At 45.5% G+C, this 15099-nt stretch overlaps 1 protein-coding gene across 1 annotated transcript in view; it reads right to left on the bottom strand.

Moving 5' to 3' along the window:
* ATP7A (ATPase copper transporting alpha) overlaps positions 1-15099 on the bottom strand; it is a 94872-nt gene that overhangs the window by 36526 nt on the left and 43247 nt on the right. Inside the window, exons 6-11 of the mRNA XM_038748138.1 lie at positions 10505-10666; positions 7136-7212; positions 6691-6919; positions 4342-4575; positions 2926-3017; positions 1907-2034 (exon numbers count right to left, since the gene is read on the bottom strand). Coding sequence (XP_038604066.1) covers positions 1907-2034; positions 2926-3017; positions 4342-4575; positions 6691-6919; positions 7136-7212; positions 10505-10666 — 922 coding nt within the window. The remainder of the gene's footprint in view (positions 1-1906; positions 2035-2925; positions 3018-4341; positions 4576-6690; positions 6920-7135; positions 7213-10504; positions 10667-15099) is intronic.

Below are 15099 nucleotides of genomic sequence, written 5' to 3'. Positions count from 1 at the left end.
TTGTCCCATGTAGGGCTTGCAATCAATCCCCATTTTGCAGATGAGGTAGCTTAGGCCCAGAGAAGTTAAATGACTTGCCCGAAGCCACACAGCTGACAAGCGGCAGAGCCGGGATTTGAACCCATGACCTCGGAATCCCAAGCCCAGGCTCTTTCCACTGAGCCACGCCGCTTCTCTAAGCGCTTTGAGCCAGGCACTGTACTAAACGCAGGGGCGGAGACAGGCAAATCGGGTTGGACACAGTCCCTGTCCCACGTGGGGCTCAAAGTCGCAGTCCCCATTTTACAGATGAAGTAACTGAGGCACAGAGAAGTGACTTGCCCAAGGTCACACAGCAGACAAGTGGTGGAGCCAGGATTTGAACCCATGACCTTCTGACACCCAGGCCTGTGCTCTATCTACCACGCCATGCTGCTTCCCATGGTGGCCACAATCACTTGTCTACCTAGTACTAGGAGTCATAGTATTTATTGAGCACTTACTGTGTGCACTGCACTGTACTAAGCACCGGGAAAGAGTTCCTGGCGGTACACAGACCCTATCCCTAAGTGCTTGCTACCCTACCGGCGAAGCAGCTCTCGTGGATATAACATGGGCCCCGCAGTCAGAAGGACCTGGGTTCTAATCCCGGCTCCTCCACTTGTCTGCTGTATGACCTTGGGCCAGTCACTTCACTTCTCTGCACCTCAGTTCCTTCATCTGTAAAATAGGGGTTAAGTCTGTGAGCCCTGTGTGGGACAGGGACTGTGTCCAACCCGATTACCTTGCACCTGACCTGACCACTGTACTATAGTATATATAGTATATAGTATATTACTATATATATATAGTATATAGTATATTACTATATATATATAGTATATAGTATAGTATATACTATAGTATATATACCAAAATATATATACATATATATAACATATAGTATAGTATATAGAATATAGTAAGTGCTTAAATTCCACCATTATGGTTATTATTATCCTGCGAGTCTTACATCCCCCTCCATGACCCAGATGGTCAACAGAGTCGGAGGCAGAGTGGGTGGCAGCGGACGCCCATCAAATCAGGTCAAAGAGAAGCAGCGTGGCTCAGTGGAAAGAGCCCGGGCTTTGGAGTCAGAGGTCACGGGTTCAAGTCCCGGCTCCACCACTCGTCAGCTGTGTGACTTGGGGCAAGTCACTTCACTTCTCCGGGCCTCAGTTCCCTCATCTGTAAGATGGGGATTAAGACTGTGAGCCCCACATGGGACAACCTGATCACCTTGTTAAATTCCCCAGCGCTTAGAACAGTGCTCTGCACATAGTAAGCGCTTAATAAATGCCATTATTATTATTATTATTATTATTATTATTATGCCGACAGGGCGATTCCAGGGAATTCCTTTTGCTGGAAGTTACACCCACGAGTCAAATGGGAATCTTCCTGCTACATCACTCCTGGACACCTTTATCTTTCAAGGTGTTCCCAGACTGAGCCCCCCACCCCCCACCCCATCCTCCCGCCTTACCTCCTTCCCTTCCCCACAGCACCTGTATATATGTATATATGTTTGTACATATTTATTACTCTATTTATTTTACTTGTACATATCTATTCTATTTATTTTGTTAGTATGTTTGGTTTTGTTCTCTGTCTCCCCCTTCTAGACTGTGAGCCCACTGATGGGTAGGGACTGTCTCTATACGTTGCCAACTTGTACTTCCCAAGTGCTTAGTACAGTGCTCTCCACACAGTAAGCGCTCAATAAATATGATTGAATGAATGAATGAATTCAATCACATTTTTTGAGCATTTACTATGTGCAAAGCACTGTACTAAGCACTTGGGAGAGTACAACGACAAAGACATTCCCTGGCCACAACGAGCTGACAGTCAAGAGGGAGAGACAGACATTAATACACATAAATACCTGTGATGAGGGACTCGTCGACCATCGAGTGGCCTTCGATGACCCGCCCATCCACGGGAAATTTGCCTCCTGGGATGACTCGGACAATGTCCCCGCGCTGCACAAGTTCCACATCCACCTGGTCTTCACTGGAGAGTGGGTAGAAAGGAAAGTGTCACTGAGGTACGTTTGCCGGGCCATTTTTCCTCCCTTGCCCCTCCCCGGGGTAAAGCATCACAAAACGGCAGCTAAGCGAGGAGCGAAGCTAGTGTCACCTATGAGGGACGATATCCGCGGGAGGCTTCCTTAACTTCCCAAAAAACAAACCAATGGACTTTGGAGCAAATTAAGCCCCAGTGGTCTTCGGAAGGCCAAACGACTCGACTTAGAGTAGCGTATTTTGGACACAACATCAGGACGACTGATTCTCTGGAGAAGACGCTAATGCTAGGAAAAGTCCAGGGAAAACGTGGAAGAGGCACACTGGCAGCTAGATGGACAGAGACCATGACAAGGATAATGGAAGAACCATTAGAAAGGTGTAGATTATGGCAGGGGACAGCACGTCCTGGGGAAAGTATAACCGTGGAGTCGCTAGGAATCAGAAGTGACTCAACAGCACTTAATAATAATAATAATAATCCTTAACTGACCTCCAGTTTGCCTAAATACAGTGTCAAACGACTCGACTTGGAGTAGCATATTTTGGACACATCATCAGGACGACTGATTCTCTGGAGAAGACGCTAATGCTAGGAAAAGTCCAGGGAAAACGTGGAAGAGGCACACTGGCAGCTAGATGGACAGAGACCGTAACAAGGATAATGGAAGAACCATTAGAAAGGTGTAGATTATGGCAGAGGACAGCACGTCCTGGGGAAAGTATATCCGTAGAGTCGCTAGGAATCAGAAGTGACTCAACAGCACTTAATAATAATAATAACAATCCTTAACTGACCTCCAGTTTGCCTAAATACAGTGTCATGAAGCTAAAAGAAAAAGAAAACTGGGACGTAAGATGGGAGAATTACATCAAATACCTCAGGAGGACATTTTCTGAGTCCAGGGTTACAATAGTTGCTTCGGTAGCTTGGAGTGATATCAATTTTGCCAAAGCCTCTGACGTTTTACCCTTAAAAACACAGCAAATGAACACACTGCTTAATGCCAAGACAGAGCAGGAAGAAAACAGTCCCCATTTTGGAGGGGGAAAAAAAAAAAAGTTTCACCTGCCAAGTTCCTCCCTGTAATGTACTGTCTCTTCCAAGGTAGCTTGAGGAATGAAAATACAGAATCCGCTGGGAACTTTTGCGAAATATTTTGGAGTTCTTTAACAAAGAAGGTGAGCAATGGGAAATGAAAACTCCCCAACTGCCCTTTAATAAATAAATAATAAAGAAGTTTCCTTCAATCCAAAGAAAATGAATCATTCCTTGCATTCTACAAGCCTCCCCTGTCATTTGAGAAGCAGCATGGCTCAGCGGAAAGAGCCCGGGCTTTGGAGTCAGAGGTCACGGGTTCGAATCCCGGATCTGCCACATATCTGCGGTGTGACCTTGGGCAAGTTACTTCACTTCTCTGAGCCTCAGTTACCTCATCGGTAAAATGGGGATGACGACTGTGAGCCCCACACGGGACAACCTGATCACCTTGTATCCTCCCCCCCAGCGCTTAGAACAGTGCTTTGCACATAGTAAGCGCTTAACAAATGCCATCATTATGATTATTATTTTCCAACAAATATGTGGTAAGACTGATGAGAAAAGATTTTGGTCACCTTAGGGACCCGGATTAAAACCCCACCCCCCACCCCCAAACACAAAAAAATCACTCATTGTCCCCAGTCTCTGTGTGGGAAAGCGCCAGAGCATGCGCCTGGGAGTCGGAAGGTCGTGGGTTCAAATCCCGGCTCCGCCACTTGTCTCCAGTGTGACCTTGTGCAAGTCACTTCTCTGGGCCTCAGTTACCTCACCTGTAAAATGGGGATTGAGACTGGAAGCCCCACGTGGGACAGGGACCGTGCCCAACCCGATTCCCCCCTCCATCCCCCCCATCTTACCTCCTTCCCTTCCCCACAGCACCTGTATATATGTATATATGTTTGTACATATTTATTACTCTATTTATTTATTTAACTTGTACATATCTATCCTATTTATTTTGTTAGTATGTTTGGTTTTGTTCTGTCTCCCCCTTTTAGACTGTGAGCCCACTGTTGGGTAGGGACTGTCTCTATATGTTGCCAATTTGTACTTCCCAAGCGCTTAGTCCAGTGCCCTGCACACAGTAAGCGCTCAATAAATACGACTGATGATGATGAGGATGATTTCCTTGCAGCCGCCCCAGCACTCAGTACAGCGCCTGGCACGTAGTAAGCACTTAACAAAAACCACAGTTGTTATTATTCTTCCACGCCGACAGCCCCGGGAGAAGCTGCAAACGCAGGATGTCCTTACCTTGGCCACGTGCTCCAGCCATCGGCCGAGGGCAATGAACACGAAGAGCATGGGGGGAGTGTCGAAGAAGGTGACGGGGTTCACTCTGGCCCTCTCGGCCATGGCCACGAGGAGGATGACCAAAGAGTAGACGAAGGCGATGGTGGTGGCGAGCACGATCAGCACGTCCATGTTGGCCGTCTTATGCTTCAGCGCTTTGTACGCTTGGATATAGAAGTGCCAGCCGCCGAAAAACTGCCAAGGGGAAGAGAACCACTGCCGTTTTTTCTATCGAGACCTTTTCACTCATTCATCATCACCATCAATCGTATTTCTTGAGCGCTTACTGTGTGCAGAGCGCTGTACTAAGTACAAGTTGGTAACATATAGAGACAGTCCCTACCCAGCAGTGGGCTCGCAGTCTAAAAGACGTAATCCCCATTCACAGTCTTAATCCCCATTCAATCGTATTTATGGGGATTAAGACTGTGAGCCCCCCCGTGGGACAACCTGATCACCTTGTAGCCTCCCCAGCGCTTAGAACAGTGCTTGGCACATAGTAAGCGCTTAATAAATGTCATTATTATCATTATTATTGAGCGCTTACTGTGTGCAGTGCACTGTACTGAGCGCTTGGGAGAGTATGGTATAACAGAGAGACACATTCCCTGCGTGCTTACAATCCAGAGGGGAACTCAAATCGGGGGTTCATGGCATGAAGCCAATCCCTTTTTTTTTTTTTGCGGGCACCCATACCTTTGTTGTTCTTCCCAGCACGTGGGTATCCGCCACTTGCCTGCTGCGTGACCTTGGGCAAGTCGCTTCACTTCTCTGGCCCCAGTTACCACAACGGTAAAATAGGAATCAACCAATCAATCAATTGTATTTATTGAGCGCTTACTGTGTGCAGAGCACTGTACTAAGCGCTTGGGAAGTCCAAGTTGGCGACATATAGAGATAGTCCCTACCCAACAGTGGGCTCACAGTTGAGAAGGGGGAGACAGAGAACAAAACCAAACATATTAACAAAATAAAATATATAGACTAGAATATATACACTAGACTAGAATATATAGACTAGACTAGACTATAGACTAGAATATAGACTAGACTAGAATACAGACTAAAATATATAGACTAAAATATATAGACTAAAATATATAGACTAGATATGAACAAGTAAAATAAATAAATAACATAGGGCAGGGACCGTGTCCAACCCGATTTGCTTGTATCCACCCCAGCAGCTGGCACAGTGCCCGGCGCATAGTAAGCGCTCACCGAATACCATAATTATTATTATCGTCATTACTACTACTGTTACCATTCCTCTAGGCTCGTTGAGGGAAGGGACTGTCCATCTACTGCTGTGCTGTTCTCTCCCCGGCGCTTAGTACATTGCTCTGCACACGGTAAGTGCTCAATTAATACAACTGACTATTCCTGACTATTACATCTGACTATTCCTGACTATTACAACTGACTACAACTGACTACAACTACTACAACAACTGACTACAACTATTACAATTAATACAAGCTCCACCACTTGGCCCCGGTCAGCTGGAGGAGGCAGGGGTGGAAGAGAAAACCGACGTCACTGCTCCTCTCGGGTTTTACTCGAGAACGAGGGCCAATCAATCAATCAATCAATCAAGCATTGAGCGCTTACTGTGGGTAAGAGGCAGGGCGGGAATAGAACCCAAGTCTCTCAATTCGCAGGCCGGGGCTCTTCCCGCTCGGCCCGCTGCTTCCCTGTGGCTGATGCGATAAATAAAATTACCACCTGTCACTTACCTGGACAGGAACGCACAATAAAAACACAGTGGGCGCTCAATAAATACGACTGAATGAATGACTCCCCACAGCACATATGTATCAACATCAATCGTATTTATTAAGCGCTTACTGTGTGCAGAGCACTGTACTAAGCGCTTGGGAAGTACAAATTGGCAACCTATAGAGACAGTCCCTACCCAACAGTGGGCTCACAGTCTAAAAAAATATGTATCTACCTGTATATATCTGTAACTGATTGCTTTATCTACTTGTATTAATGTCTGTCTCCCCCTCTAGACCGTGAGCTTGTTGTTGGGTAGGGACCGTCTCTATACGTTTCCAACTTGTACTTCCCAAGCGCTTAGTGCAGTGCTCCGCACACAGTAAGCACTCAATAAATACGATTGAATGAATGAATAAAAAGGGCAGCAAGTTCATGATGGACAATCCTGGCAGGATCTGGTGCCTAAATAAAATTACCACCTGTCACTTACCTGGACAGGAACGCACAGTAAAAAGGACAGCAAGTTCACGATGGACAATCCGGGCAGGATCCGGCGTTCCTAAATAAAATTACCACCTGTCACTTACCTGGACAGGAACGCACAGTAAAAAGGACAGCAAGTTCATGATGGACAATCCGGGCAGGATCTGGCGCTCCAGAAACATGGAGGACTGGTAGTCGGCCATCTCCTCCTGGGTCAGGTTGCGATGTTGGTGATGATAGTCAGCAAGGTGATGATCCATGGCCATCATATAAATCATCAGCCCCATCACAGGAACACAGAAAAACAGGCTCACAAGGAAGGATCTCCTCCACCTTACGTCGGGGGAAGAATTAGGAACAGAGAAAATTTGGTGTGGGGAATGCTGATCCGTACTCAAACCCCGTATGATCCATAAGGACAGAGACTGGGGAATCAAACCACCCCAGGGGAAAATACAGGACAACCTTAAATTCAAAAGGGGGAGGATTCAAGCAGTGCTAAATGTGGAATTTACAAAAAAAAAAAATCTAACAGGATACAGCACTCACTGTTTTATTTCTCTTTTGTGGTCCAGGTGGCTGGCCGATCGATCCTTCTTGACTAAAGAAGCTTCGTAGCCCAGGTTCTGTGGAAGTCAAGAAAAAAAAAAGGTAAGATTGCTTTTAAAGGAAAGTCTTATCCCGGGCATTGTCCTGGAACGCGTGACGATTTTCTTTTATCTCAGGAATTAATATTTCCTCCTATACACTTTCAGGAGAAATCCCATTGACAGGAAGGGGTAACTACGAGGACAAAGCTCGACCATGCGCCCTTTCCTACAGAACAGATTCAATTTCAAACTAGGACAGTCAGTATAAGTAAAAATGTCTCCAAAGCTGGCCCTTTCGTCCATCTTAACCAGGTCCCGGCCATTTCTTAGGCCTTCAGTGTTCCTTTAGACTGAAAGCTTGCTGCGGGCAGGGAACGTCTCTACCAGCTCTTGTCATATCACACTCTCCCAAATGCTTAGTACAGTGCTCCATACGTAAAATTGATTGCTTGAATTAAAAAAAAAGCCAAGTTGATGTCCACTTTGGCCTTCTGCCACATCTTTCTTGCTCCTCACTTCCCTGCTCTCCTACTACGACCCAGCCAACAGACTTGGCTCTTCTAATCCCAACCCACTCGCTGTTCCTCCATCTCGTCTATCTCACTGCCAACCTCTCGCCACATTCTGCCTCTGACCTGGAACTCCCTCCCTCTCCGTATCCGACAGACAATTACTCTCCCCGCCTTCAAAGCCTTATTGAAAGAACATCTCCTCCAAGAGGTCTTCCCTAAGCCTGCTTTTCCTCTTCTTCCACTCCCTTCTGCATCGCCGACTTGCTCCTTTTATTTATCCCAGCCCCACAACACTTACATATATATCTGCCACTTATTTATATTACTATATGTCTCCCCATCTAGACTGTACGCTCGTTGTGGCTAGGGAATGGGTCCGTTCTTTGTACTGTCCCAAGCGCTTAGTACAGTGCTCTGCTCAATAAATACGACTGACTGACTCTTCCCGCCCAGCTTCTATTCCTGATGGAAGCAGACATAGGCTGTGATAAGTTCTCACTGTCCCAAGCGTCTCCCTTGCCCAACCAGAAGATTCATCCACCCTGCAAGAGGGGAGAAGAGTGGGCTTCAGGCGTCCTCCGCTTCCAACGCCTGGAAGTTGCGGGGTTTGGAAATATAGGGAAAGCTCAAGTAATCAGGGAGAGGAGAACACTAAGGTGTATGTTTGTGTGTAGGGGGGTGCCATTCACTGTAACAAAAAACAACAAAAAAAATCACCAATACTGAATTCAACAACACTGAAGATTTTGTTCTAACTTGTACTGCTAACTCTGAATTTGTCGGATTTTAAGATTTATTTTTAAATGTGTACATTGACATCTGTCAGGCTACAGTCATGTGCTTGCTGGGTATCGGTAGTGGTATTTCCACTAGGCCTCACTGCTTCTCCACTGTGACCTCTGACTCTCATTTTGTGCTTGGCAGGGCACAAATCCTACTTCATAATTAAGCCATAGTGATCTTTTGCATGTATTTATTACTCTATTTTACCTGTACATATTCTATTTATTTTATTTTGTTAATATGTTTTGTTTTGTTCTCTGTCTCCCCCTTCTAGACTGTGAGCCCACTGATGGGTAGGGACCGTCTCTATGTGTTGCCAACTTGTACTTCCCAAGCGCTTAGTACAGTGCTCTGCACACAGTAAGCACTCAATAAATACGATTGAATGAATGAATGAATGCTGGGTCCAAAGACCTTATATCTCTAGTTGCTCAAAAAAATTAAAAAAAAAAAATTTTTTAAAAAAAGCAGCTTCACAATTCATTTCCCCAGCACCACAAAACCCAGGAAATCAATCAATCAATCAATCGTATTTATTGAGCGCTTACTGTGTGCAGAGCACTGTACTAAGAAAGCGATACCCAAACACCACCTGAAATGGGCAATGTAATAGGCCACTTTTAATGAATACGATCTAGCCCGTGGGATGAAACCTGAATGATCTGAATTTCTGAAGTCTGTGCCCTTCTGAACATGTCTACAGAGCCAACAGAAAACCCTGATCAATCGATCGATGGTATTTATTGAGCACACACTGTGTACAGAGCACTGTACTAAATACTTGGGAGAGTTGTATCTCAGTGTCTCAGAGGCAGGACGACGCTATCCCTGGGAAAACAGGTGGCCGTGTTTTTACTCGGACGGAAATCCTCGCTTAAAGGAGCCTATCCAAAGCCATGTAGGAAATCAATCAATGAATTCATCAATGCTATATACTGAGCGCTTCCTATGTGTGGAGCACTGTTCTCGGGAGAGTACAACAGAAATCAACTGCAAAGCCAGGAAAATGGCTTTGGATATGCTCTTAAGGGCCTGGCTTGCAAATCGTATTTGGCAGAAAAACAAGGCTACAGGTTATTCTCCCAGCCCAGGTAGGTGTGAACCACAACCCACTTGTCTGCTGTGCGTCCTTGGGCAAATCACTTCACTTCTCTGTGCCTCAGTGAACTCATCTATAAAGTAGAGAGACAGGGACTGCGTCTAACCCGATTTCCTTGGATTCACCCCGGCGCTTGAACAGACCCTGGCACATAGTAAGCACTTGACAAATACCCCAATTTTTATTATTATTTCTATTACTATTATTGCTGTTGGATCAATAATACAGACGGACCTCTATCCCGCTCCTGACTTCTGTCTCTAGGGTTGTCCCGCCTAGCAACCCCTGGTAAAGTCAGAGAGGAAGGGGCGGTGTGGGGAAAGCCCACAATTTGTCACTGATTTCTGATACAGGCACATTCTCTGGGGATTTACTAGTCTTCCTGCAGTTTTATTTATTTTTTTTAAGACCATCACTGGCTGGTGACTAGCCACAGTAGAGCGATTCTGAGAGAGTCGGGGGAACCAGTTGAAGCCGAGCTCTAGACTACAAACCAGCCGGTCTGCGATTCCGCATTGGCCCTAATAATAATAATAACGGTATTTGTTGAGCGCTAGGTGCCAAGCACTGTTCTAAGCGCTGGGGTAATCAGATTGTCCCACATGGGGCTCGCAGCCTTCATCCCCATTTTACAGATGAGGTCACTGAGGCACGGGGAGGTGAAGTGGATTGCCCACGGTCACACAGCAGACGGGTGGAGGAGCCGGGATTAGAACCCACGTCCTCTGACTCGCAAGCCCGGGCTCTTTCCGCCATGCCACGCTGCTTCGGGGAACTACCCGGGGTTGGACATATGTTGCCAACTTGTGCTTCCCAAGCGCTTAGTACAGTGCTCTGCACACAGGAAGCGCTCAATAAATACGACTGATTGATTGATTGACACGAAGGATGACAGCGGCTGCAGAAGCAAGAGAAACGGGGCGTCGCTACTCACCTCTATTGTCCGGATGATATCTCGAGGGCCCACGATCTCGGGATCGTACTTGACGTGGGCTTTGTTGGTGGCCAGGGCCACCGAGCTGTACAGGATTCCCCGGGTTTTCATCAGCGTGGCCTCTATCTTGTGGACACACGAGGCACAGGTCATTCCTCTCACCTGGGAAAGATAAGCGTGTGTTTGAGGCCGGGGGCCCACCTTTTCTGGTGTTTTCAGTTCTCTGGTCCAAGAAGGTCAGAGCTAATTTCCTTGTGAAAGTCACTCACGGGCCGGGACAGACTCTGGGCCTGGCGCTACCTTGTGGCCAGCAGATGGCGCTGTAACTACATTTCATTCAATCGTGCTTTAATTGTAATTGTGTATTATATATTATAGTATTATAACACACATAATATATGCACGCATAACATACGTATACATATATGCGCACACATACATACATACATGCATACATACACATCTACATACATACATTTACATATGTATATTATAAGCATAATATAGTATAACACAATACATATAACATAATACTATATAATATAATATATAATTGTGTGATATAATTATATTATATTAATACTTTTATTATATTGATATATAATACTATACTATACTATATGTATAATACATTATAATAATACAATACATATAGTATAATACTATATAATCGAGTATAATTATATATAGTATAATATATATTGTATATATTATAATACATATAGTATAATACTATATTATCTAGTACTACATTATCTAGTATAATCTAGTACTAGATTATATAGTATTATACTATATGTATTATAATATAGTACATATGTATATATATACTATAAATGTAAGTGTGTATATAGAATATAGTATTATATTATACGTATTATAATATTATAGTATAGTATTATACTATATGTATTATATTATTATAACACATTATAGATATAATATAGTATTATATTATATAAGAATAATCGTGTATTATCATTATTATTACTAATAATGGCATTTGTTAAGCGCTTACTACGTGCCAAGCACTATTCTAAGCACTGGGGAGGATACAACTGTCAGCCGTGTGACTTTGGGCAAGTCACTTAACTTCTCTGGGCCTCAGTTCCCTCCTGTGTGAAATGGGGATTAAAGACTGTGAGCCCCCCGTGGGACAACTTGATCACCTTGTATCCTCCCCAGCGCTTTGAACAGTGCTTTGCACACAGTAAGCACTTAATAAATGCCACCATTATTATTATTCATTCCTTCATTCAATCGTATTTATTGAGCGCTTACTGTGTGCACAGCACTGTACTAAGCACTTGGGAAGTACAAGTTGGCAACATATAGAGAAAGTGGGCTCACAGTCTAGAAAGTGGGCTCATTATTATTATTATTACAAGGTGATCAGGTTGTCCCACGGGGGGCTCACAATCTTAATCCCCGTTTTACAGATGAGGGAACTGAGGCCCAGAGAAGTGAAGTGACTTGCCCAAAGTCACACAGCTGACAATTGGCGGAGCCGGGATTTGAACCCATGACCTCTGACTCCCAAGCCCGTGCTCTTTCCATTGAGCCACACTTTAATAATAATGATGGTATTTGTTAAGCGCTTACTCTATGCCAAGCACTGTTCTAAGTGCTGGGGTAGATACAAGGTAATCAGTTGTCCCACGTGGGGCTCACAGTCTTCATCCCCATTTTACAGATGAGGTCACTGAGCCACAGAGAAGTGAAGTGACTTCTCCATATTTATTAAGTGCTTACTGTGTGCAGAGCACTGTGCTAAGCGCTTGGGAAAGTACACTACATGGCTCAGTGGAAAGAGCACGGGCTTTGGAGTCAGAGGTCATGGGTTTGAATCCCGGCTCCGCCACATGTCTGCTGTGTGACCTTGGACAAGTCACTTAATCAATCAATCGTATTTATTGAGCGCTTACTGTGTGCAGAGCACTGTACTAAGCGCTTGGGAAGTACAAGTTGGCAACATATAGAGACGGTCCCTACCCAACAGTGGGCTCACAGTCTACAAGGGGGAGACAGGGAACAAAACCAAACATACTAACAAAATAAAACTTCTCCGAGCCTCAGTTACCTCATCTGTAAAATGGGGATTAAGACCATGAGCCCCACGTGGGACCACCTGATCACCTTGTATCCCCCCCAGCGCTTAGAACAGTGCTTTGCACATAGTGAGCGCTTAACCAAAAATGCCATTATTATTATTATCATAATCCCTGCCCACGACGAGCTCACAGTCTGGGGTGGGTGGGTGGGAGACAGACATCAATGCAAATTAACAGACATTAATATAAATAAATAAAATTACAGATACATATACATTAACGCTGTGGGGCTGGAATTCGGGGGGGGACAAGCAAAGGGAGCATGTGAGGGTGGTGCAGAAGGGAATGGGAGATGAGGAAAAGTGAGGGTTAGTCAGGGAAGGCTTCATGGAGGAGATGGGCCTTCAGTAAGGCTTTGAAGTTGGGGGGGGGGGGGGGTTCATGCAAGCTAAACGGGTCGGACACAGTCCCTGTCCCACATGGGGCTCACAGTCTCAATCCCCATTTTCCAGATGAGGGAACTGAGGCCCAGAGAAGTGAAGTGACTTGCCCAAGGATACCCAGCTGGCAAGCGGCGGAGCTGGGATTTGAACCCATGACCTCTGACTCCAAAGCCCGTTCTCTTTCCACTGAGCCCCGCTGCTTCTCCCAGTAATAATAATAGTAGCAGTAGTAATAATAATATTAGTAGTAATAATACTAATAACAATAACAATTACGGCATTTGTTAAGCCCTTACTGTGTGCCAGGCACTGTACTAAGCGCTGGGGAACGCACAAGCTAATAAAGCTCCCCCTTCTAGACTGTGAGCCCGCTGTTGGGTAGGGATCGTCTCTATATGTTGCCAACTTGTACTTCCCAAGCGCTTAGTACAGCGCTCTGCACACAGTAAGCGCTCAATAAATACGATTGAATGAATGAATGAATGAATTTTATCATTTAATCCTGCTCTCCCTCCCGCTTACACTCTTGAGTCCCCTGTGGGCCAGGGACTGTGTCCAGCCTGATCAATCCATCACTGGCATTTATTGAGCGCTTACTATGTGCTGAGCACTGTACTAAGTGCTTGGGAGAGTCCAGCGGAATTGTGTGGGCCCTTGGGCAAATCACTTCACCTCTCTGTGCCTCAGTTACTGCATCTGTACAATGGGGATTGAGACTGTGAGCCCCTTGGGGGACAAGGACTGTGTCCAACTTGATTATCTTGTATCTACCCCAGCGCTTAGAACAGTGCTTGGCACATAGTAAGTGCTTAACAAACACCATATTTAAAGACATGTTTTAAGCCCATAACAAGCTCGTTCATTCACTCAATTGAATTTACTGAGCGCTTATTTTGTGCAGAGCACTGTCCTGAGAAGGAGCTTGGCTCAGTGGATGGGGAGCCAGAGGTCGTGGGTTCTAATCCCGGCCCCGCCTCTTGTCAGCTGTGTGACCTTGGGCAAGTCACTTCACTTCTCTGGTCCTCAGTTCCCTCATCTGTAAAATGGGGTGGAAGACTGTGAGCCCCACGTGGGACAACCTGGTGGTCTTGTACCTGTCCCAGTGCTTAGAACAGTGCTTGGCACATTCATTCATTCATTCGCAGAATTCGCAGATGTGTTCCAAACCCATTCATTCAATCGTATTTACTGGGCGCTTACCGTGTGCAGAGCACTGTACTAAGCGCTTGGGAAGTCCAAGTTGGCAACATATAGAGACAGTCCCTACCCAGCAGTGGGCTCACAGTCGAGAAGGGGGATTACCTTCTAGACTGTGAGCCCATGACCTGCTTACAGTCTAGAGGGGGATTAATGTGTATCTGCCCCAGCGTTTGACCCACAGTAAGCGCTGAACTAAACACCATCATAATTAATCTGCAATTTCTGAGCAACCTGGTTTCTGTAGCCCCAGCGGAGACAACTCCTGCCCATCCTACGCCATCCTGTCGGTCCTCGGTCCCATCCTTAATCGCCATCCTCAGCAGCCAGAAGCAGTGTGGCCTAGTGGATAGAGCTCAGGCCTGGGAGCCAGAGGGACCCGGGTTCTAATCCCGGCATTGCCACTTGTCTGCTGTGTGACCTTGGGTAAGTCGCTTCTCCATGCCTCAGTTACCTCATCTGTAACCTGGTTATTAAGGCTGTGAGCCCCATGTGGGACACGGGCTGTGTCCAATCTGATTAATTTGTACCTATCCCAGTGCTTAGTACAGTGCCTGGCACAGAATGCTATTTATTTTATTTTGTTAATACGTTTGGTTTTGTTCTCTGTCTTCCCCCTTCTGTGAGCCCACTCTTGGGTACGGACTGTCTATACGTTGCCGACTTTTAAGCCCTTGGGAAGTACAAATTGGCAACATATAGAGACGGTCCCTACCCAACAGTGGGCTCACAGTCTAAAAGGGGGAGACAGAGAACAAAACCAAACATACTAACAAAATAAAATAGAATAGATATCATCATCAGCATCATCAATCGTATTTATTGAGCGCTTACTATGTGCAGAGCACTGTACTAAACGCTTGGGAAGTACAAATTGGCAACATATAGAGACGGTTCCTACCCA

This window comes from Tachyglossus aculeatus, chromosome 6, assembly GCF_015852505.1.
Source record: "Tachyglossus aculeatus isolate mTacAcu1 chromosome 6, mTacAcu1.pri, whole genome shotgun sequence".
In the NCBI taxonomy this organism is placed as follows: Eukaryota; Metazoa; Chordata; class Mammalia; order Monotremata; family Tachyglossidae; genus Tachyglossus; species Tachyglossus aculeatus.
The sequence above is the reverse complement of the archived record's forward strand: the minus strand, read 5'-3'. Positions and strand labels throughout refer to the sequence as shown.